At 42.5% G+C, this 24162-nt stretch overlaps 1 protein-coding gene across 9 annotated transcripts in view; it reads left to right on the forward strand.

Annotated features, from left to right (window-relative positions):
• Window positions 1-24162, forward strand: part of LOC134338178 (ribosomal protein S6 kinase 2 alpha) — a 255579-nt gene extending 231417 nt beyond the window's left edge. For all 9 annotated transcript variants that reach the window (XM_063033799.1, XM_063033798.1, XM_063033800.1 and 6 more), the window contains 8 exons: window positions 734-859; window positions 3746-3835; window positions 6181-6339; window positions 9048-9209; window positions 11310-11386; window positions 14525-14642; window positions 16312-16449; window positions 20722-24162. In XM_063033799.1, the coding sequence (XP_062889869.1) occupies window positions 734-859; window positions 3746-3835; window positions 6181-6339; window positions 9048-9209; window positions 11310-11386; window positions 14525-14642; window positions 16312-16449; window positions 20722-20847 (996 nt within the window). In that variant the 3' untranslated portion in view covers window positions 20848-24162. The remainder of the gene's footprint in view (window positions 1-733; window positions 860-3745; window positions 3836-6180; window positions 6340-9047; window positions 9210-11309; window positions 11387-14524; window positions 14643-16311; window positions 16450-20721) is intronic.

Below are 24162 nucleotides of genomic sequence, written 5' to 3' on the forward strand. Positions count from 1 at the left end.
ACATGACAAGTAAAGAACAAAATTCTCCAGCCTTTGCCTCTCCTTTAGAACCTTCTCTAATCACCCACCTCTGGCCAACCATTAGGTCATTCATGTGTTCTTTCCTTTGGCTCTGACTTACTGTCCTAGCTTTGCTGTAATTTGAGGAATTTGGGTATGTAAACTTACTGCCCATTACACTGCTGGTGATTAAGGCAGCAATGAATGTCGTCCATCTGTCTGTCCTTGGCTATCTTCCAGAAACCAACTTTGATCTTGTCTTGGTAGTGTTCAAAGCTTCCTTCATCATGTCAGTAGCTTCCTCTCAGTTTTCACTACTGACAGCCATGCAAGTCCTGGGTGGAGACTCAGGAAAACCGTTGCACTCCGATGTAGAAGGATTCTTCATTGCTGTTTCTATAATAGTTTTGTTTGACCAGTCAGGGTTGTTAGCCCTGAGCCGAATCCCTGAACCTGGAGGACAGGTGGACCACTCTTAGTCTGGCCTTTACTCTTTGATCTGTTTGGCATGGGTGACCTTACCAAGAGTTAAAGCATAAAGCCCTGACCCCAGCCAACGTAGCTCTTCAGGTCATTGAGGCACACAAGCCTCCAAACCACGACAAGAGGGTGTACTCCTCTTGGAGAATGTATATAAAAATAGTTCTACAAATATAAATTGTTAGCTCAGCTGGTGTGCAATGTAATGAAATGAAAATACTTGTTTTTGAAGTTGCTGTTTGATCTCTTACAGCAACTGCATGGAAACAACATGAATTTTGCCGATGGTTATGAGCTGAAAGAGGATATTGGTGTGGGTTCATACTCTGTCTGTAAACGTTGCATTCACAAGACCACAAATATGGAGTACGCTGTCAAGGTGAGATTCATTCTAAAAGAAGTTGCCAGTTTGTTCTTGCTCTTAGTTTGCACTCTGGGGTACTAATCCAGTACATACACCCTTTGTTATCCTACCCTATAACTTGTAAAATTTTAAGTTTTGAATTTAATTTATTTTAATATTAAAAGAAATTGCTGGTCTCTGTGCTGAACTGAGGCTGTGGCCTGCAACTACCTGAACTGGCTGCTGGCTTTGTGTCAGTGGGCACTGTCATGAACTTCAGTTCTGAATGCTATTTATTACTTCTACTGTTTGCACGATTTTCATTTTTTTTTCCTGCACGTTGGGTGTTTAATGGTCTTTTTTTAATGGCTTCTTTTGAGTTTCTTTATTCTGTGGCTGCCTGTAAGGAGACGAATCTCAAGTTTGTGTGTAATATTCATACTTTGATAATTGATGTACTTTGAAATTGGAAATGTTTCCATCTGGAGAGAACTGATAAAGAGCAGAGACAGACAGCCTGATCTCCTCCTCTACAAAAGCAGTTCTAATCCCCTTTGGTTTGCCATCTGTTTGGTATTCAAAAATAATTTTTAGTCCCCTGGCCAAAATCACAGAGGTTTACATACGACAAATTTATTTTCCCAGTTAGGAGGAGGAGCTATAACTCAGTGGGAGAGCATATGCTCTGCTTGTGTGAGGTCTTGGGTTCCATCCCCGACATTTCCACGCTGGTGATCTTGAATTTTCGGTGGCCACAGCAGCATAGGGGTTTGCATTGTGCTATAACAGTGTCAGTAGCCCAGGTTCAGTTCCTGCCTCTGTACGTTCTCCCTGAGGCCACATGGGACTCCTCTGGGCGATCTGGTTTCCTGACATGTTACAAAGATGTACAGGTTAGTCGGTTATTTGGTCACATGAGTGTAATCAGGATTGGGGTCATGCAAAACCGCTGGGCGGTACAGACTTGTTGGGTTGGAAGGGCCTGATTCTGTGCTGTTTCTCTAAATTACTTTTTTAAAGTACGTATACATCAACTGTGGCCAAAATCCAAAAAACCCCAACGTTGGGTCCATGGACCATTCAGTTAATGGTAAGGCTCTATGGCATAAAAACGTTGGGAACCCCTGTACTAGACATCGTGTAGCCTGGTTAAGGTTAGAAGCGCCAAGACCTTTGGTTGTATGCAGAAGTGCTGCTGATATGAAACTACACAGATTATTAGTCCAGCATCCTGTTTCCCATTGCTTTTTCATGAAGACCACTTCAATTGCAGGATGACATTAACTAAACAAGCAGTGTCGAAGAGCTTTTCAGGGTTGTCTGGGCTTTAATGGTGAACTCCACCTCTAAGCAATAGGTTGGAGTCTTCTGATAATGATGTCACAGCACCTCAGCTAGCAGACTTGCTGCCTCCCAGTGGCAGTGATCCAGGTTCATTCCTGGCCACAGGTACGGTTTGTGTGGAGGCTGCATATTTTCCCTTTGGTCACATGGATTTCCTCTGGGTGCTCCTGTCTCTTCCAACATCAAAGATATGTGGGTTCAAAGTAAATTTGTTATCAAAGTGTGTATATGTTACCAAATACTACTCTGAGGTTCGTTTTCTTGCAGGCATTCACAGTAGAATAAAGAAGCACAATAGAATCAATGAAAAACCACACACAAAGACTGACAAGTAACCAAAGGAAGACAAACTCTGCAAATACAAACAAAGAGTAAACAAATAACAAATAAATAATCCTAAGAACACAAATTGTAGAGTCCTTGAATGTGAGTCAGTAGGTTGTGTTCAGTGATCAGTTCAGTGTTGTGGTGAGTGAAGTTATCTGTGCTGGTTCAGGAGCCTAATGGTTGAGGGGTAATAATTGTTCCTGAACCTGGTGGTGTGGGACATGAGGCTCCCGTATCTCCTTCCTGATGGCAGCCGCGAGAAGAGATCATATCCTGGATGGTGCAGATACTCGATGACGGATGCTGTTTTGATGTGGTGGCACTCCTTGTAAATTAATTGTAGGTTAATTGACTATTGCAAATTACCCCTAATATGCAGGGAAGTAGAAGAATCAGGAGAGAGTAGATGGGAATGCGGGGAGAACAGGCTGTTGAGGAAAAATTTGTGGGGGAATGGGGTGCTGTATGAGACAGCAAAGGTCATTGGGCTGAATTGCCGCCTCCTGTATTTTAAGAAAATATAAAAATATGGAAGCTGGGAGAATAAGTAAATTAGCAGCTTTTATTAATAGCTTACAAAAACCTGGTTGAAATTACCAGGTTGTGCACAGGAGTTGCCTTAGTTCCAAATTTTCATTGTTAGAAATGTCATGAAGGAAAATCAGGTATATATTTAAGGTATATTTTGTTTTAAAAAAAGATCTTGTTGTAATACTTCAACCCAGTGGAGGTTGGTTGTAGGGGATTTGTAGCCCGTTCTTTAGTTAGAGCCTTCAGCATTTTGGGCATCGAGGGAGAGAGGAAGAGGAGAGCCATCCGCAGTACCACCGATGCGGCAGAGAGGGCCTCAGGATGGCTGTGGCTCAAAAGAGGGGAGCCATGGAGTCATAAGTAGCTAGCCATCTGGACACAAGCTGGGGTCTGATCAGCCCCGACTGGGTCACCTGGAGGAGGTTGTATGATGTTGCAAGACCTGAAACACTCGATGATTCCAGGAACATCACTGAAGATGTGTCCAGAAGCATCAGTAGATGTACGTACACAGCTGCATCTGACACGTACATCGATTGTGTTCTGTTTGTTGTGGTGGGTTGGATAACACAACTGCACAAATTCTTGGGCTGATCATCTAAGGCTTGACCACTAAAATGAAGATTAATTGAACTGATCCTCTGCTTGATCTACGCGGGGTGTTTCATCTGTGACCTGTTATACTTGGAATGCTAATTAAAATGTTTGTGTTCTTTTCAGATTGTTGATAAGAGTAAGCGAGACCCCTCAGAGGAAGTTGAAATTCTGTTGCGGTATGGACAACATCCAAACATCATCACACTAAAAGATGTGAGTGTCAAGGTGTACTGTGTGATTGGGTCTGATTGGAATTGAAGAGCCAGTAAATGCATAAATCGTGGCTGAGTGAGGTCTTCATCAGGCAGAGTCAACAATGGATGTTGTGACCTAGCCGTCTAGATGAGCAAGCCTGGGCTGTACAATATGGAGAGCAAGCTGTTGCCCAAATAGTAAGCTCCTCCTCTCCACACATCTGATGAATCCAAAGGAATGGTAGAGACTGATACAGTCTGATACCAGCAACATCACAGGAGTTGGCAGTCAGCATTGAGCTCAGTGTAGGACTGCCTTGTTTTTGGCGTGTGCCTGCGTGCATGCATCCATGATGATGTCTTTTTCATGGCTTTTACAAGGCACAGAGCGAGGAAGAGAGACTGTGTGGCGCACCACTCTTCACACAGACATTTTCACAGTATTTTTCCCTTTATCTTACGAGGTCGAGTTGCGATCTCGACACTCAACCCGGCACGGATGGAAAGCGTGCTCGGAGGTGGACCCGACTAGTTTCGAACCCGGGAACCTCCGCTTCCGGGTCCGGCGCCGATGTCGTTGCACCACCAGCCAGCCCAATGTACGACTGCCTTAGGGACACCAGCTGCAGATTTCTCCCTCTGAGTTTACTCCCGAAGCCTTCCCCGTGAGTGGGTTTAGCCACAAGGCAGCGGAGGTTTGAAATTAGAGTTTTCCCTCTCCTAACTGAACAGCCAACCACGGCTCACAAGCCCCATCTGCCCGAAGCGACTGGCTTTAAGATGCCAGTGAACCACATTTGCCCCCTCTCCTGTCAGTAGAAATGGTTCCGCCGGGCTTAGTAGCTAAGCCACATGTGAAACCCAGGAGCTGGGCTAGGTTGTCAAGGGTTATTTGAGACGCACACTGTTAGGAGCATGATTGGTAGTGGGAGCTTGTCTCCATTACCACCCCTGGCTGCAACAACCTTAAGCAACCTCATAAGTTGTAAACAGTGTAAATACTGAAACTGTTAATTTCTCTGTGGAGTTGAGATTGGATCAAGGGCAGCACGGCAGTGTAGTGGTTAGCGTGTTTTACAAAACAGGCCATCAGGGTTCAATTCCTGCTGCTGCCTGAAATGAGTTTAAATGTTTGCCCTGTGACTACGTGGGTTTCCTCCGCGTGCTTCGGTTTCCTCCCACAGTCCAAAGTAGGTTAATTGGTCATTGTAAATTACCCCGTGATAAAGTCGAGCGTTGCTGGGCGATGTAGTTCAAAGGGCCTATTCCGCATTGTATCTCAATAAATAAAAAATATTCTTACTGAAAACAGCCTTTCATTTACAATTATTCACAGGTGGTATTTTAATTTGCATTTATTGCAATAATAATTCATTACAAATAATTGATTGCAAGTCACTAGTTTATTATTTCAAATGTTTCTCAAACAAAAACCAATTTGGATTGATAATTTGAAAATGTTATTTCATGGTCAATAGCTCAAGCTAATAAACTTAATATTAATGTAAATAAATTGAAATAATAAGTAAAATACTTGGAGGTAAAAATTCATAAAAGAGATCTGCTGAATAGTTAAATAGTGCTGAAAACTGACTTCCGGAAGTGTAAGTGAGACCTCAAAATCCTTCGTCATTTGTTCGTTCATTATGTGCCGTGTTGTATGACATGGGCAATCGTGGTCTAAGACCATGATTGTTCTTGTCAAATTTTTCTACAGTAGTGGTTTGCCATTGCCTTCTTCTGGGCAATGTCTTTACAAGATGGGTGACCCCAGCCATTATCAATGCTCTTCAGAGATTGTCCGCCAGGCGTCAGTGGTTGCATAGCCAGGACTTGTGATCTGCACCAGCTGCTCATACGACCATCCGCCACCCGCTCCCGTGGCTTCATGTGATCCTGATCCGGTGGTGGGGGGTGAGGGGGGGGGTTGGCTAAGCAGGTGCTACACCTTGCCCAAGGGTACCCTGCTGGCAAGTGAAGGGAAGGAACTGCTTTACACCTCCTTTGGTAGAGACATATCTCTACCCCGCCACCACCTTCATCATTGTATGCTCTGATTACACACAAGTGAATCGACTTGTAATCATCTTCCAATATCAAGAGCTGGTTCCCAGCCATAAGCAATAAACTAGGTACTGCCACTAGATCAATTGCCTGAACTATGCAGGAATGTCCAGTAATAAATTTGACCTTGATCTAATTCCAGCCTGTTTCTTTGCCAGTGAATGGTATGAGTGTAATAGGGAGAAAATGATCAAATCAGAACCAGCAACTGAAGAGTTAAGTGGACACAAGTTAGAGAACATCAGTAGGAATAAGCTTCTCTGACCGGTCTTTTGTTTTACCCTGGTGATGCTTGTTTAGGTCTACAATGACAGTAAGTACATCTACCTTGTGACAGAGTTGATGAGAGGAGGTGAACTGCTGGATAAAATAATGCAGGAGAAGGGCTTCTCTGAACGGGAAGCGAGTGCTCTTCTCCACACAATCACCAAAACAGTGGAATACCTGCATTCTCAGGGGGTAAGTGATTCGTTGGTCCCAGTTAAATATTGCTGCACAGGTTTTTTTTAAATGCTGGTTCTTCACTGTTCGAATTTGCTCTTGTATGACTTTTCATTCCTGGTATTTGGATATCACTGGCAAAACCAGTACATAGACCAGACTGAGTAACGATTGTGAATTCCCTTCCCTAAAGAACATCGGTGGCCAGTGAGGTTCTTCCTCAAAATTAAAGTAAATTTATTATGCAAGTACATTATGTCACCATATATATCCCTGATACGGGCATACACAGTAAATCCAACAACCATAATAGAATCTGTGAAAGACTGCTCCCAACAGGGTGAACAAACAACCAATGTGCAATAAAAGGACAACAGAAACAAAGGAGGAAAGGAAGAAATGGCTTTTTGTAGCTTCGTTTGGTCCTATGTGCAAGGTGTGCAATTGTTCCTCCGTACCAGACAATGATGCAACCTGTCAGAATGTGCTCTGGGTATATCTGTAGAAGTTTTCAAGTGTTTAAGTTGACAAACCAAATATCTTCAAACTCCTAATGAAGTATAGCCGCTGCCTTGCCTTCCTTATAACTGCATCAATATGTTGGGACCAGGTTAGATCCTCAGAGGTCTTGACACCCAGGAACTTGAAATTGCTCACTCTCTCCACTTTTGATCCATCTATGAGGATCGGTTTGTGTTCCCTTGTCTTACCCTTCCTGAAGTTCACAGTCAGCTCTTTGTTCTTGCTGACCTTGTGTGCAAGGTTGTTGCTGCGACACCACTCCATTAGCTGGTATATCTCCTGTACGCCCTCTCATCTCCATTTGAGATTCTACCAACAACCAATGGTTGTATCATCAGCAAATTTATAGATGGAATTTGAGCTATACCTAGCCGCACACAGATGGGTATACGGAGAGTAGAGCAGTGGACTAAGCACATATCCCTGAGATGCGCTAGTGTTGATTGTCAGCGAGGAGGAGATATTGTTACCAATCCATACAGATGGTGGTCTCCCAATTAAGAGCTTGAGGATCCAACTGCAGAGGGAGGTATGGAGGCCCTGGTTCTGTAGCTTATCGATCAGAACTGTGGGAATGATGGTGTTAAACATTGAGCTATAGTCAATGAACAGCATCTTGACATAGATGTTTGTATTGTCTGGGTGATATAGGGCCGTGTGACGAGCCATTGAGATTGCATCTGCTGCAGTACTATTGTAGCGGTAGGCAAATTGCAGTGGGTCCAGGTCCTTGCTGGGGCAGGAATTGATTCCAGCAATGAGTAACCTCTCAAAGCATTTCATCACCGTAGATGTGAGTGCTACTGGTGATGGTCATGAAGGCAGCTCACACTACTCTCTCTAGGCACTGGTATAATTGTTCCCCATATAAAGCAGGTCACCCCATCTTCTTGACTGTAGCTTTCTGGTCTACCATTGGTCCAAAGCTGTGACGATGTCAAGAATTAAGTAGAACCAATTATTAGATTATAAGTGCCACTAGATATCCCTGCTGAAAACATCTTTGCTGATGTCCAACAATCTCTTTGAACCCCTACCATCAGGCAGGAGGTACCATAGCATCTGGACAAGAACTTTTAGGAGGGGAAACAGCTTCTTCCCCCAGGCCGCAAAACTGCTAAACACACTGACACCACACAGTTCTCAGTGTATATGAAGCACCAGCAGTGTTATACTGCTTATTTTTTTAACTTGTACTACAAATGCACTATCTGTTAACTTACGGGTGGGGGGTAATATTACGTTGTGTTAAGAGTGAATTGTACAGTCTGTACTATGTGTGCACCTTGGTCCAGAGGAACGTTATTTCATTTGGCAGTACACGTGTAGGATTGAATGATGATGAACTTGAACTTGAAGCTAGCCAGATGAGATTTGTCCTGAAAAGGACTTTGGTGTAATTTTCCATAGTGCCAGGTAAATACTCAAACTAGTTGCTTGGAGGTGTGGCTAGTTATGAAGCACATCTCTTCAGTACTACAGCTAGGATGCTGTGATTACTGTTCAACATGGCTGGCAAGAAGGAAATTTTAGATAGCATTTACATCAGACCCTGAATTCTCAAGTTTCATGTTGGATGACTGAACTGAAATTGTTCCAAATCTAAACATTGCTGCCCTTTAGTTTTCCCACGAGAAGTATTTAATAAGACAATTAAAACCTGATGTGATACACCTTATATTCCGTTTGGGTAGCCTCTAACCTGATGGCATGAACATCGACTTCTCTAACTTCCGCTAATGCCCCACCTCCCCCTTGTACCCCATCCGTTATTTATTTATATACACACATTCTTTCTCTCACTCTCCTTTTTCTCCCTCTGACCCTCTGGGTTCCCCCCCTCCCCCTTGTCTTTCTCCCCGGGCCTCCTGTCCCATGATCCTCTCATATCCCCTTTGCCAATCACCTGTCCAGCTCTTGGCTCCATCCCTCCCCCTCCTGTCTTCTCCTATCATTTTGGATCTCCCCCTCCCCCTCCCACTTTCAAATCTCTTACTAACTCTTCCTTCAGTTAGTCCTGACGAGGGGTCTCGGCCTGAAACGTCGACTGTACTTCTTCCTAGAGGTGCTACCTGGCCTGCTGCGTTCACCAGCAACTTTGATGTGTGTTGCTTGAATTTCCAGCATCTGCAGAATTCCTGTTGTTTGCGTGATCCACTGGTGATGCTTCCACTTCTTCATTAGTGACTTGTGCTCTCTTCCAGGTGGTTCACAGAGACCTGAAGCCCAGTAATATCTTGTACGTAGATGAATCAAGTAATCCAGAATCTATCCGAATCTGCGATTTTGGTTTTGCGAAGCAGCTTAGAGCTGACAATGGTCTCCTCATGACGCCGTGCTATACAGCCAACTTTGTTGCCCCAGAGGTGAGTATTATTTACTGCATTTTAGTACTTAATGATATTCATCACCATTGCTATGTGCTGTGCCATGTGACGCCATCGCTGTGTGCCGTGCCGTGCTGTACGACGTGGAGGATCGTGGTCTCATTGCTCTTGGTAAATTTTTCTACAGAAGTGGCTTTCCATTGCCGCCTACTGGACAGTGTCTTTACAAAACAGGTGACCCCAGCCATTATCAATACTCATCAGAGATTGCCTGGTGTCAGGGGTTACATAACCAGGACTTGTGATGTGCACCAGCTGCTCATACGACCATCCACCACCTGCTTCCATGGCTTCACATGACCCTGATCGGGGGCTCAGCAGGTGCTACACCTTGCCCAAGGGTGACCTGCAGGCTAGCGGAGGGAAGGAGCGCCTTACATCTCCTTTGTTAGACATGAATCCCCACCCCGTCACCTAACTTAATAATATTACATTATACATGAAATGTTGATCTATCTGCAATGAATTTGTTTTTCACAACCTTTACGTTATTTTGTTTGCTGCCTTTGTCTAATTGCCCTCATGTTACAAGGAAGCAGGTTCACAGGTTTGGTGAGTGAAGGAGAAGACACTGATTACAAATAAGCCCATTAATCATTTATTTACAAACAGTGGAATATTCAACCAAACATCTAAGTCTCCCCAAGTTGCACAACTATAAAACTAAACATTCAACAAACAGAATGCATGAGGTCCCTCCTGAATCAAGAACATGTTTTCCCCATGGTTCTTCGACACTGGTCGCGACCTCGGTGTGAAGCAGGACCTGGGAATGGAAAAGAAGAGACAGAGCTTCCTGAACGTGCTATTCTCATGTCCCTGAGGGGCCTGAAACCGGACACCAGTGCTGTGCTATGCAAGGCAACCAATGGGAAAGAGTTGCCGCATCCTTCACATGGGCCGATCGATGACCGGCACGGTAGAAGCGGCTTTCTACTAACAAGAAAACTAAGCCCCATGTGACACCTTGTTAACCAGGTGATGTCATAGTGGAAGCCCTGATTTCATCTTATCATCTCTGTCCTGTCCATGTCTGCTCTAGCTTCTCTGTGACCCCTTCTGTTTCAGCCTAAGCATGGGCTAATGACTGTGGGGAATGATCCATCTGGGGCATGTATTTAAAGTTTTCTTTAAATATATGCTTGTGGGCAAACCCTTGTGAATGGGCATGAATACGGGAACATGTTGGCCTGAACCTGTACATGTGCAGGGGCATACATATTCATAATTTACATCGACACAGGGCACTGACTAATGGAGCAGCCTTCTGAACACCACCATTGTGTTCTGGCTGTGGTGCAGCTTAATCATTAAGCTAAGGGTAACTAGCCTACGTAATCACAGTATATATACTGTGTGTGTGTATACGCGTGCATATGAATGTGTGTGTGCATTTATTAAATAGTTAAATAAGTAGTGCAAAATAGAAATTTTAAAAAGTAGTGAGGTAGTGGTCACAGATTCAATGTCTATTCAGTAATCAGATGGCAGAGGGGCAGAAGCTATCCCTGAATCATTGAGTGTGTGCCTTCAGGCTTCTGTACCTCCTTCCCAATGTCAGCAATAAGAACAAGGCATGTCCTGGGTGGTGGGGATCCTTGATAATGGATCTATCTTTCTGAGGCACTGCTCCTCGAAGATGTCTTGACGAAAATTGATGAGAGCTCTTGTTTTAAACTTCTGGATCGGGACTACATTCTTCTGACAGATGTCAACAGCTGATCCTCAAATGTAATCAAAAATACAGTTGTCAAAACAGGAATAGAGCAGCATGTATTTGGGACCTGAGGATTGGGTTGGAAAGATTTCAGCTTCTGACCAATTTGTTTAGAATTGTTAGTGTAGAGGAAATGATTATTTTTGCAATCTGTTAAATTATTTCTACTATATTGTAAAATGCAGCTAGCAAGATTCCTATGATACTCTTAAACAGTACATAGGAATTGAATCTGTAATATGTCGTCATTTTTCTGTCTTGTCACTCCGTATTAGTTGAATATTTGAACAACTATATTTGGAGATGTTATCTGTCATCACAACAACGAATGAACATTTAAATAGAAGTGTTCTGTGTTGCAGGTTCTCAAACGCCAAGGGTATGATGAAGGCTGTGATATTTGGAGTCTGGGCATTTTGCTCTACACCATGTTGGCTGGGTGAGTTACCACTTTCCATTGTCATGGTGAGTGTTAGATCAAAAATTGATGTAATCCTGCTGTATCTGCACTGTGCAAATACACTTTCAATGCATGCAGTAGCAAGATTACTCCAATAATTCTCCTATAAATTGCAGTTTTATTCCCTGGCTATCTTTGTATGACCTATTGAGTTGACTGCAGCTGTACTGCATCCTTCACTATGTGTCAGCCTGGTTTGGTTAATAATACTTTGTCATCTTATGCACATGTTTTATGTCCTCATTATAATTTATTCCTGAGCACCACATCCAATATGACAGTTAAGTTGAAGTTTAGGTGAGACATGAAGTTGAAGCCCTTTTGAATTAAGAATCAGGTGTAATATCACCAGCGTATGTCATGAAATTTGTTGATTTTATGGCAGCAGTACAATGCAATACATAATAATAGAGAAAAACAACTGTGAATTACAGTAAATATATATATATCTGTGTGTGTGTGCAAAAAGAGAAAAAAAGTAGTGAGGTAGTGTTCATGGGTTCAGTGTCCATTCAGAAATTGGATGGCAGAGAGGAAGAAGCCAATGAGTCTTAACAATATTCAAAGTCCAAGGAGATTGTCTGATGTCTCACCAACATTCTATTGTGAAGTTAGCAAAAGAATGATAATTAGGACAGCATGGTGACGTTGTGGTTAGGGTGACGCTATTACAGCTCAAGGAGTAGGAGTTTGGAGTTCATTTCTGACGCCATCTGTACGTCCTTTCCATGAAGAGTGTGTGTTTTCTCCGGGTGCTCCGGTTTCCTCCCACAATCCGAAGGCGTACCGGTTAGTAGGTTAATTGATAATCAAGGACACGACCCAGCCAGCCAACACACTTTTCGTCCCTCTTCCCTCCGGGAGAAGGCTCAGGAGTTTGAAGACTCGTATGGCCAGATTTGAGAACAGCTTCTTTCCAACTGTGATAAGACTGCTGAACGGATCCTGACCCGGATCTGGGCCGTACCCTCCAAATATCCGGACCTGCCTCTCGGTTTTTTTGCACTACCTTACTTTCTATTTTTCTATTTTCTATTTATGATTTATAATTTAAATTTTTAATATTTACTATCAATTTGTAATCCAGGGAGCGGGAAGCGCAGAATCAAGTATCACTGTGATGATTGTACGTTCTAGTATCAATTGTTTGGTGACAATAAAGTATAAAGTATAAAAGTATAAATTGGTTATTGTAAGTTGTCCTGTGATTAGGCTAGGGTTACATAGGCGAGTTGGTCTTTGGGTCAGAAGGGCTTATTCCTCGCTTGTACTGCTAAATAAATAATAAAATAATACAGATAATTTAAGCCTTACCACATTGTACTGTAAGTTTGCGGTGGACAAACTGCCTGTCTCTGTTTCCTGTATGAGTAATTTGTGTGAAGCATTTGGAGGTGATAAGGATGTAAATGTTTTTAACCATTTGCTTTTCAAAAAGAACCCTGCCAATAGACTTGAATCCTAATTTTTTTTCTGCATGATATTTATCTACAGTGCAGTGTGCATTTCAGGATTCATGAGAGGGAGTGTTAACAAGGCAGATGAATTTCTAGATTGCAGAGACAATGTTTCTATTTTAATCTGTGTTTGGTTAAGCTGCTGTTTAAAAGGCTGAACTTTCCAATTCTATTAATAACCATGTGACTAAGACTATTATGTCCTGCTGCAAAGATGGGGTCATCATAAAGATACAGTACCTGCAAATTTATATTCAGGTTTGGTTTTGCAATGATGAGATATCTCAGTTAGACCTTTGTAGACCAAAAGAGAACTGTAAATTAAAGTAGTGCGATAAAGGTCAGTTTTCAAACTAAGCGAAGCATTAATTTCACTTATCTTACCTCCATTATTATCTGAAACTTAAAAGCAGTGGTTTAGCTGTAAAGTATTTAGCCAAAATCAGCACTTGGTACACAATGAGCAGCATATTTAACCATAAGACATAGGAGCAGAATTAAGCCATTCGGCCCATCAGTCTGTTCCATCATTTAATCATGGCTGATTTATTATCCCTCTCAACCCCAATCTCTTGCCTTTTCCTCATAATCTTTGACGCCTTGACTAATCAAGAAAATGTCAACCTCCACTTTAAATATACCAGTGACTTGGCCGCCGTGTTTGCTTGTGACAATGAATTCCACAGATACCCTCTGGCTAAAATGTTTCCTCATCTCTGTTCTAAATGGACGTCCCCCTATTCAGAGGCTGTGCCCTCTGGTCCTAGACTACTCCACTATAGGAAACATCCTCTCTACATCCACTCCATCTATATTTGATATGTTTCAATGAGATTCCCCTCATTCTCCTAAACTCCAGTGAGTGTAGGCACAGAGCCGTCAAACTTTCTCATATGTTAACCCTTTCATTCCTGGAATCATTCGCATGAGCCACTTCTGGACCCTATCCAATGCCAACACAACTTTCCTTCGCTAAGAGGGCCAAAACTGCTCACAGTATGCTATCTGATAACAACTGCATGACTTTTAGTTTCTTTTGATTTATTTTCAATAATTTTGTTGGTGTTTAGAGAGACAGAACATAAAAGTTTGAGACCCCCTGTGAGTGAAATGTTGACTTGGTGTCTGGATGAGGGACTGATGTTGTTTCTAGGGGATTATTGAGAGGTTACCCTGCAGAACACTTTTATGTTTAGTGGTGTCTGAATATACCCTTGCTGTTTTCAATTGCAATGTTGCCCATCATTAAGGACCCCCATCGCCCAGGACATGCCTCCTTCTCATTGCTGCCATCAGGGAGGAGGTACAGGAGCCTGAAGGCACACACTCAACGGTTCAGGAACAGCTTCATCCCCTCTGCCATCAGATTTCTGAATGGACAATGAACCTATGAACACTATCTTACTATTTTTCTTCTCATTCTTTGCACTACTTATTCAATTTGTATATTTTTAAAATTATAATTTACAGTTTAAATTGTGTATTGAAATTTACTGCTGCTGGTGTAAAACAACACCTGTCATAACATACTGTAAACCAGTGATATTAAACCTGATTTTGATTCTAATTCTAATATCAGGCTGTTAAAGTTGCTGCACATTACTAGTACAGAACTTGCTTTTTTAACTGCTGCCTTCTGTCTTTGGTCATTTTAAACCAGCTATACCCCATTTGCTAACGGCCCGGATGACACGCCTAGTGAGATTCTGGCCAGGATTGGGAGTGGTCGCTACAGTCTGCAGGGTGGGAACTGGGACAAAGCCTCTTCTGCGGCAAAGGTCAGTTTAATTTTTTTTAAAATTAGGTCTATTAACAAGGTGGTATGTGAAATGTGTTTACAACATTGAAGTCGACTAACCTTCTGTGTTATCAAGAAAAGAGGTGCATGTTTCTCAGCTATCTGGATTGTCTAAGAAAATTGTAGGTGATGCACAGGCAACTGAAGATGAGGGAGAATCATCATTTTCCTGATGTCCATTGACATTGTATGCTGGCCTGTTGAAAAGACTGGAATTGAACGATGATTAAATCCCTGGGAGCTGATGACAGCTTATTGGAGGTTTGCCTCTATTGTCAGTATTGTCTTCCCTAATTACTGTAAGACATAGTGGCAAATTAGGCCATTCAGCCCGTCGAGTCTGCTCCGCCATTCCATCATGGCTGATCCTGGATCCCACTATGTTCTGTGTTATATCTATGTTCATGGTACTTAGAAGACAGAATAGTGGCGCACAGGAACAGGCCACTGCCTGCCAAGCACATCTGTGCCAACCATGTCAATTTAATACCATCAGCCTGCACGTGGTACGTTCCCCTCTCTTCCCTGCTTTTCCATCTGTCTGTTTAAGTGCCTCCTCTTAAATAATTCTATCATGTTTGCTTCTACAACCTCTGTTTGTTTATCTAAACTTGTTTCACACATCTCCTTTAAATTTTCTCTCTTTCACTTAAGACCTCTGCTCGTCGCTTGATATTCTCACCCTGGGAAAGACCCGTAACCACCAGTGCCTCATCTTACCCTGTCTATACCTCTAGCAATTTGATCAACCCCTACCAAAGTTTACAAATACTCATTTTACTAGTTGCAATCACAAGCAAACCTTCCATCCTCGTTGACCTCATCTTGCCACACTGCTGGTCAGATTGGTAATTTTGTTCAGGTCCTCTTTTATAGAACTTACTGTGGTATTGTCCACGTTTCTCCCTCCTGAGCCCCAGATTGGCTACTTAGGTGCTGTGCTGTGTAATTCTTCATCATCATCATCATTACATGTCATGTCATATGATGTGGGTGATCATGGTCTTCCCCTTATCTATGACCATGATTGTTCTTGGCAAACTTTTCTACAGAAGTGGTTTGCCATTGTTGCCTTCTCTGTAGTGTCCTTACAAGGCGGGTAACCCCAGCCATTATCAATATTCTTCAGAGATTGTCTGCCTGGTATCAGCGGTGGCATAACCAGGTCCTGTGATATACACCAGCTGCTCATACACCATCCACCACCTGCAGTCATGGCTTCACGTCACCCTGATTGGGGGAGGGGGCACTAAGCAGGTGCTACTCCTTGCCCAAAGGTGACCTGCGGGCTAGCAGGTGGAAGGTGCACCCTACACCTCCTTTGGTAGACATATCACCACCTCAAATTATAGAACTTTGTAATTACCTTCCTTAAATGCTTCTATTGTTCCCTTTATGGCCCCGCGTATCGCTCATCCCCAATTAACCTTGTGACTGCTCTTCTCATTTACCTTCCTTAGCCCAGTGTTAATTTGTGTCTGATATTTCTTCATGGAGGTGCTTTGAGTTGTATTTTTACAGTTATAAGTGCTACGAATATAAGTTCCTGTTTTAATCCAATTCCTTGAGTAATTTCTTGTTGAGCAACAGATTTGTTATTGCTGCTTTCAGTTAACTCATCCATACATTACAATATTCCTTATTGACAGGACCTTGTCTCCAAGATGTTGCATGTTGACCCACACCAGCGCCTCACGGCAAAACAAGTCCTGAAACACCAATGGATTGTGAACCGAGATCAGCTACCAAAGAGCCAGCTTGCCCGGCAGGATGTCAAGCTTGTTAAAGTAGGTTGTCTGTCGTTGTGGACAAGCAGTTGGTTATGGAGTCATACAGCATGTGAATATTTCTAACCACACCATATCCGTGCTGGCCAGCAGGCAGCCATTCACATTAATCCAGTCTTCCAGCATTTGGCCCCTGCCCACCTGTGCCATGGCAAGTTAATTGCTTGTCTAAGCACCTCTTAAATGCTATCAGCAATTCTGCTTCCTCCACTCTCTCCAGCAGTTTGTTCCAGGTACTCACCACTCTAGGTGGAAAAAGGACCCCCCCCCCCAACTCATCTCTAAATCATTTACCCATTACTTTAAATCTGTCCTCAAGTTTTAATTGCCTCCAATAAGAGGAATAGTTTCCTGCAAATGTACCTATCTATGCCTTCGTAACATGTCCCCACATAACCTCCTCTTCCCCAGGGAACCGGGATCAGCTACCAAAGAGCCAGCTTGCCCGGCAGGATGTCAAGCTCATTAAAGTCCCCACATAACCTCCCCTTCCCCAGGGAAAACAGGCCTAGCCTCCACTCTCTGCTCCATCCCTGGCAACGTGTGAATGTGTACCGTCTCCACTGCTATCACATCTTCCTTGTGGTGCTCTGACCGCAACTACACGCAGTACTGCAGCTGAAGTCTGACCATTTTAACAAACCTGGAACGTAACCTCTTTGCTGTTGTGTTCAGTGCCCCAACTATTGAGGGCCAGTACCCCTTCTGCTGCCTTAGACATGTTACCTCCCTACACTGCCACCTTTACAGATCCTTAGATTCGCATCATGATCCAGCTCCTTCATTGTTACTGTACTAACATCCCCACCATCACGAAAATCTTCAAAAGGCAATGCCTCGGGAAGGCAGCATCTATCATGAAGGATCCTCACCACCCAGGACAGGTCCTCTTCCCATTACTAACATTAATATGAGCTACAAGAGCTTGACGACACACACTCAACATGTTAGGAATGGTTTCTTCCCCTCCATGAACACCAGCTCAATATTTTGCTCTCTTTTTGCATTATTTACCTATATATACTTGCTGTAATTTATAGTAACTTTTTTGTACCACTGTGTACTGCTGCTGCCAAACTAATCAACTATCTTGCCATAATACTCAGTGGCTACTTTATTAGGTACACCTGAGCACCTCGTTAATGCAAGTATCTAATCGGCCAATCACGTGGCAGCAACTCACTGCATAAAAGCATACAGACGTGGTCAAGAGGTTCTGTTGCTGAGAGCAAACATCAGAATGGGGAAGAAGTGTGATCTAAGTGACCTTGTCTGTGCCAGATTGGGTGGTTTGAGTATCTCAGAAACTGCTGATCTCCATCACAACAACTCTAGAGTTTACAGAGAATGTTGTAAAAAACCCAAAACAAAACGGCATCCAGTGAGTGTCATTTCTGTGAGTGAACATGTCTTGTTCGTGACAAAGGCCATAGGAGAATGGCCAGATTGGTTCAAGCTGGCAGGAAGATGACAGTAACTCAAATAACCGTGTGTTACGACAGTGGTGTGTAGAAGAGCATCTCGGAATGCACGGCACGTCGAAACTTGCAGTGGATGGGCTCCAGCAACAGAACACACACTTAGCGACCATGTTATTAGGTGCAGCAGAGCATAAACATACACTCGGTCGCCACCTTATTAGGTGCAAAAGGTACCTTTAGATGGGGTAAATGCAAACTGGCTTTTATCACTGAGGTTGGGTGGGGCTGCATCTAGAGGTAATGAGTTGAGGGGGAAAAGGCAAAAAGTTTAAGGAGAACATGAGGGGAAAGTTCATCCAGAGAGATGTAAGTACGTGGGACAAGCTGCCAATACATGCGAGCTTGATTTCAATGTTTAAGAGGAGTTTGGATAGGTATGTGGATGGTAGGGGTATGGAGGGCGATGTTCCCAGGACAGGTTGATGGGAGTAGGTAATTTAAATGGTTTGGCAGGGCTAAAAGGCTCATTTCTGTGCTGTACTTTTCTAAGACTCTATAATAAAGTGACCACTGATTGTGAATCAAAGATAATAAACCTGATTCTGATTCTAAATTCTCTGTGTTCCTCAGGACTCCCTAGGATCATGATATGTCCTAGCATCATTGGTACTCCCAAAGTATATTGCTTCACTGAATTAAACTCCCATCTCCCATTCTCAGTCTATTTCACTCACACATCAATATATCCTTGTAGCCTAAGCTTATCTTCTGCACTGGTGTTCACTCCACCAACCCTGGTGTCATTTGTGAATCTGCACGTCTCCGACACCCACATCCGGTTCGTCCGAGTGGAGGGTACGTTCTTCCGAACTCCATCCCTGTCTTCTCGCCTGCTCCAGGGGCGTTGGTGTAACCAGGGGCAGAGATTCTTGCATTTCCACTTGTGGCACAGTACTGGCCACGTGCACCAGGATTCTCCTGTCTGAGTGTGATCCTTCACAATACATCATGATTTGTCAATACATATGCGAAGCAAACATGAGGACTGTTCTGCCAGTCTGGTGCTCTGGTATTTCTAGCCACTTTATAGAAGAGCAAGTTCAAAGCAAATTTATTATCAAAGTACGTATGTCACCATATACAACCCTGAGATTCATTTTCTTGCAGGCATACACAGTAAATCTGAGAAACAAAATAGAGTCGATGAAAGACTGCACCCAACAGGACAAATAAGAAATGTACAAAAGCCAAAAAAACTGTACAATTACAAAGAGAAAGAAGACAAAAGAAGTAGTAATAATAAATAAGTAAATAAGCAATAAATATCAAGAACAGAAGTCTTTGACAGTGAGTCCATAGGTTGTGGGAACACATCAGTGATGGGGTGAGTGAACTCATCTCCTCTGGTTCAAGAGCCTGATAGTTGACTGGTAGCTGTTCCTGAAACTGGTGGTATGAGCCCTGAGGCTCCTGTACGTCCTTCCTGATGGCAGCAGTGAGAAAAGACCATGGCCTGGGTGTCCACTGCTTCCTCTGATAGCACTTCAAGAGGATGTGCTCAGTGCTTTACCTGTGCTGGACTGGGTCATATCCCCCTACTTTTTGAAAGCATGTGGAATTGGTGTTTCCATACCAGGCCTTGATGCAGCCAGTCAGTATACTGTCCACTGCACATCGATAGAGGTTTGTCAGAGTTTTAGATGACATGTCGAATCTTCGCAGATTTATAAGTAAAGGCGCTGCCCTGTTTTCTTCGTAGTGCCACTTCTTTGCTGACCCTCCCCACCTTTAATCCCTTGTTGAGAACTGCCTCATGGACTTCTGGCTTCCTCCTCAATGATCAGCTCCTTGGTCTCGCTGACTTTTGAGTGAGAGGTTGTGCTGATTTATCGACATAAAGGAGATTGGAAAATCTGGCTGAATGGAGTCAGAAGTAATTATTGCAGTGCTAGTCTGGCATGAATTCTTTTCAATCCCTGGTTTGATGTATAGACTCTGAAGAAAATTTACATAATATTCAACTGAAATGTTTCACTAGATTGTAATGTTCATGTACCCATTATCAGTGTGTTAGATTTGTGGGTTATGTCCAAAGGAAAAAATAATTGAAGTCACTTAGCACTTTTGTGCAAAGGTGTTTATTAGGTGTGTCAAAAATCAAACTTACTAAAATTAGTGAGAATAGTGAAAAGAAAACTGCCAGTATTTGCAAAAAGGTATCGACCAGTAAACAATAATAACTCCATACTTGGCTAGTGTGAACTCCTGGCAGTGAGTGAGTCTTCCCCTCTCCCCTCCCACCCCGGGAGCGAACAGCCCTGTTTATTAGGCACCAGGATATATCATCTTTAATTACCAACATGGTTAACTTAAAACTACACATGAATTAGAATGTGATGCGCTCCACAATGTAGTTACAATCATATTACAAAATAAACAGAGGTACTACATCTTACAGTATACAAACAACGTATACTTAATTACACATCCCGATTACTACCGTGTATGGTGGGAAAGGCATCATAAAAGCCAACCCTTTGGGACCATTACTAGAATATACCGGAGAATTCATTAAAGTGCGCACACTCAGCGCAGCGACAGCAGACTGACAAAGCAGAGAGTGAGTGTGTGTGTGTGTGTGAGAGAGAGAGAGAGTGTGTGTGTGTGTGTGTGTGTGTATGTGTGTGTGTGAGAGAGAGAGAGAGAGAATGGGCATTTATATGGAGTGTTCACTGAGTACTCTCCAAACAGTGTTAAATGAACGGAGGCAAGTAACTATGCAATATCATGTGCTTTGTCCTGCAAATTGTTTCCAGATTGTGCATTAGAATTATGATTTTTTTCTACCCAGGGGGCGATGGCTGCCACGTTCTCCGCCTTGAGCAGCTCTCCACCAGCGCCGAAACTGGAGTCTGTGAAGGCATCGACTTTGGCTCAACGCAGAGAACTTAAAAAACTGCCGTCCACATCACTGTAATTCAGAATTGGCGCCTACAGCTCACTGCAAGTTTACATCACTCGGGGTGGGGGGGAGAGAAAGCTGAATTACGTGCACAGTCATAAAGAGTGACCCTCCAAGATGTGGGCAATTCATAAGAGTTTGGAGCTTTGCGAATTCGTGGGGCAATTTTGCAGAAGATGAGAAATAAATAAAGGAATGGAGCTGAGGGCACCTGCCTGCCATCATGTGAAGTAATTTGCTTACAACTTTGATACAGAATTTTAAACATCTTGCACTTTTTTTTGGTGAAAAGCATCATGAGCTGTAAGGAGGCTTTGAATATTTATTGTGGATTTTTAATGCCTTGAAAGACATGGGGGGCGGGGTGGGGAAGCAGGACTTTTTAAGGTGGCTATCAGCATGTTTGGGGTGCAAATCATGCACAGCATAATAGCTGGGTTGTTATCAAGCCAAAGCTCAAGTTCAGAGAATGTGGCAACATTCCTCAGAGCTTTGAAGATTTTAAACTAATGATTGTACTTAAAAGTTCATCATTGTTCAAGTCTTTCGTGTTGTGTTATTCTTCTCTCCAATGCCGTAACTAAATATTTGCATCATAAATCATGCCACCTGCAATTAAATGTGGTAAAAGCTTTATTATGTGCCCTGAAAATCAGTTTATAGCTGCTTCGACTTCTTTTTCCCAATCCTAGGATTATTCAAACTCAATGCACAGCAAATGAAAAGCTGTATTGTAATAACTTAATCAGCCACTGAATCTACCCAAATCCTTAGACTGCATACGTAAAACAAGCATCAGGATGCTTAAAGGCAACAAGTCAGCTGTTTAAAACATCTGCGGAACTCTATACCGACAGGTTATGACGCTGTTCAAGAGAGATTTACCACTCAGTGTGGTACTTTCAAATACCATAATTATTTATTAACCATTTACTTATCCCATAGGCAGTGCTTGAATTCTGCTTCTGGACAGATTAGGTATCCTGACATTGCCAGTATCTCTCTGATTGTATGCCTGAATATTGTCTCCATCTGGAGTAACTGTATTAAGTATTGGCAGTACCGTCCTAGAGTGATGTCTGACAGAACCTGGAGGTGATTACATTTTGGGCAGGGACTAGAACAGCAATGTGTGCATGTCCCAGCCATATGTGCATATGGAATAAGTATGTATTGGTGTGATTGTGTGACTGAGGAGTGATATAGCAGGACTGATCTGAGCATATGGGAGTGTAATTACTTGGAGTGATAGTGCATTTAACTGTGGTTGTACTAAGATTGATAGTATATTTGGAGTGTATGTAACCAGTATGATTGGGGATCCAGGGCATGTCAGCATCTGCAGTGTTTGTATTCCAATTAGAATAGTTTTGGTAATAAAGATGATAAATAGTTAACTTAATTGAAATACTTTTCACTGTTTGGTCTTCGATAGGAAGCTTTTATCTAATGGCAAAGCACCTAACTCTTCAAATAGAATAGTTCACTCCTCTCTTCCTAAGATTATGATCCTAGGAGGCATTAGCATCAGTTAGACAGATGGCATGATAAACTGAAGATTCTGTTTGCAGTAGATCAAGCATAAAGCATATCAATATGTCATAGCGTTAGGGTGCAGTCCAAACTGGGCTGATCATTTTAAGGCAGTGTATACAATGTATGTAAACATTTATATTGAACCTAAAAGCACATTAGATTGTTGGGTTCCATGTAGTCTGATTATCTTATTCTGTGAAATAATGTATTTGTATATTTTCCATATACTGAACCACCAAAAGAGAGCCTATACCTCCAACATGTGTTTCCCTGAAGTGGAGATGCACCTCTTCAGGGCATTGTCAGTCTTAGAACTAACTTTAATTGTTATTTGAAGAAAAGAAAATCTCCCAGGTGGTTGATATTCAAAGTGTTTTCAAGAGACTATTATTAATATGATTGCACAAAGTGAAAAATCCCATGCAAAGTAATTTTTATACTATTTGCAGTGTTATTCTGTGGCTGCCATGGTTAAATAGCTCTGTTGTGTAGCTGTGACATGTATCTCACCATATAGTTTTCTGGCTGCAGGATCATTCAATCTGTTTCACTTCGCATTGCAGGAATAATCTTTTTGCTCCATTGCTGCACAATCTGAGAGTCTTTAAGTTTAAGAGAGAATCAGATTCAGTAAGAAGGATATTTCATCATTTCTCCATTTCTGCCAATGTCGCTGCAGTATTTTCTTAAGAGCCATGTAGAAATTTGGTCAGTGCTGTAGAACTGGAAATGAACTTCTCCAAAGTTGAAATATGATAACAACCTTTGAGTTGTTTCATGTGCCTCCACAAATTCACGTGGGCATCTCTTGGCATAAATTGCCTTTGTGTGTCTGACACAGTTTCTGCATTAGATGTGCATCAAATGCCACCATTTTTCATGCAGTGATCAAAATTGGTCAACATTTTCCCAAGAGAGACCGTGCTTGCGTCTTCCCAGGGCAAAGCTTTGCCAATGCTTAGCTGGACTGAGACTCCATGAAGTTAATTCCAATGTTTACTCTTTATCCTTCATTACCCTACCTGACCATACTAACTTCACACACACTTCTCCCAATCTTCTGGCTCCCTGCGTTCATTGGCACTTGCCTCTAATTCTCATTACCTTTTCATTCCAACAGTTGTGGATGCAACATCTCGGATAGCTAGATCTCCAAAACCTTTGCCTTGCCAACCCCTGGCTTCCCCAGACACTCTCCTCTATTGCCTCTTATATTCCTACATCGCTAATCTTCAACCAGTGGATAAGGAGGCCCCTTGGGTCTGATGGAGCCAAATCTCAAAACCATCCTCACTTTCCATTCCCCACTGTAGATCAGACTTCTAGTGCAGATCCACGACTCTCTCATCTCGACTCTAACAGCACTTCTGATGCAGTTGAAGAAAAATTACTTAGAGCCATTGTGTATGCTGAGAGGTGGTTCTGATCCTGCATTCCCTGGTGTTAATGCTACAGATAATCAGTGGGGTTGAATTTCATTGCATTTTGCATTTCCTGTATAAATTAGCATTATTTTGCTTCCAGGTGGTTGTTTTTTTTCTGTTTGCTGAGTAGAACTTCAGAGGGTGGCGTGTGGAGTAAGCAAGGAGTAATTTCTGCAACTTGCAATTAACTTTAATGTTCTCATTAAAATTATGGGATGAAATTCAAAGATTCAAAGGATGTAACATTTTCTATCATTTGAAATGAAATATTGATTTTGTAATTTGTTCTTGTAATTTTAAGTTTTGAATATCTCTGCTGCATTATCAGAGGTCTATACTGCATAACTGAATAAACAGCAGAACTGCACTG

The sequence above is a fragment of the Mobula hypostoma genome, chromosome 26, assembly GCF_963921235.1.
Source record: "Mobula hypostoma chromosome 26, sMobHyp1.1, whole genome shotgun sequence".
In the NCBI taxonomy this organism is placed as follows: Eukaryota; Metazoa; Chordata; class Chondrichthyes; order Myliobatiformes; family Myliobatidae; genus Mobula; species Mobula hypostoma.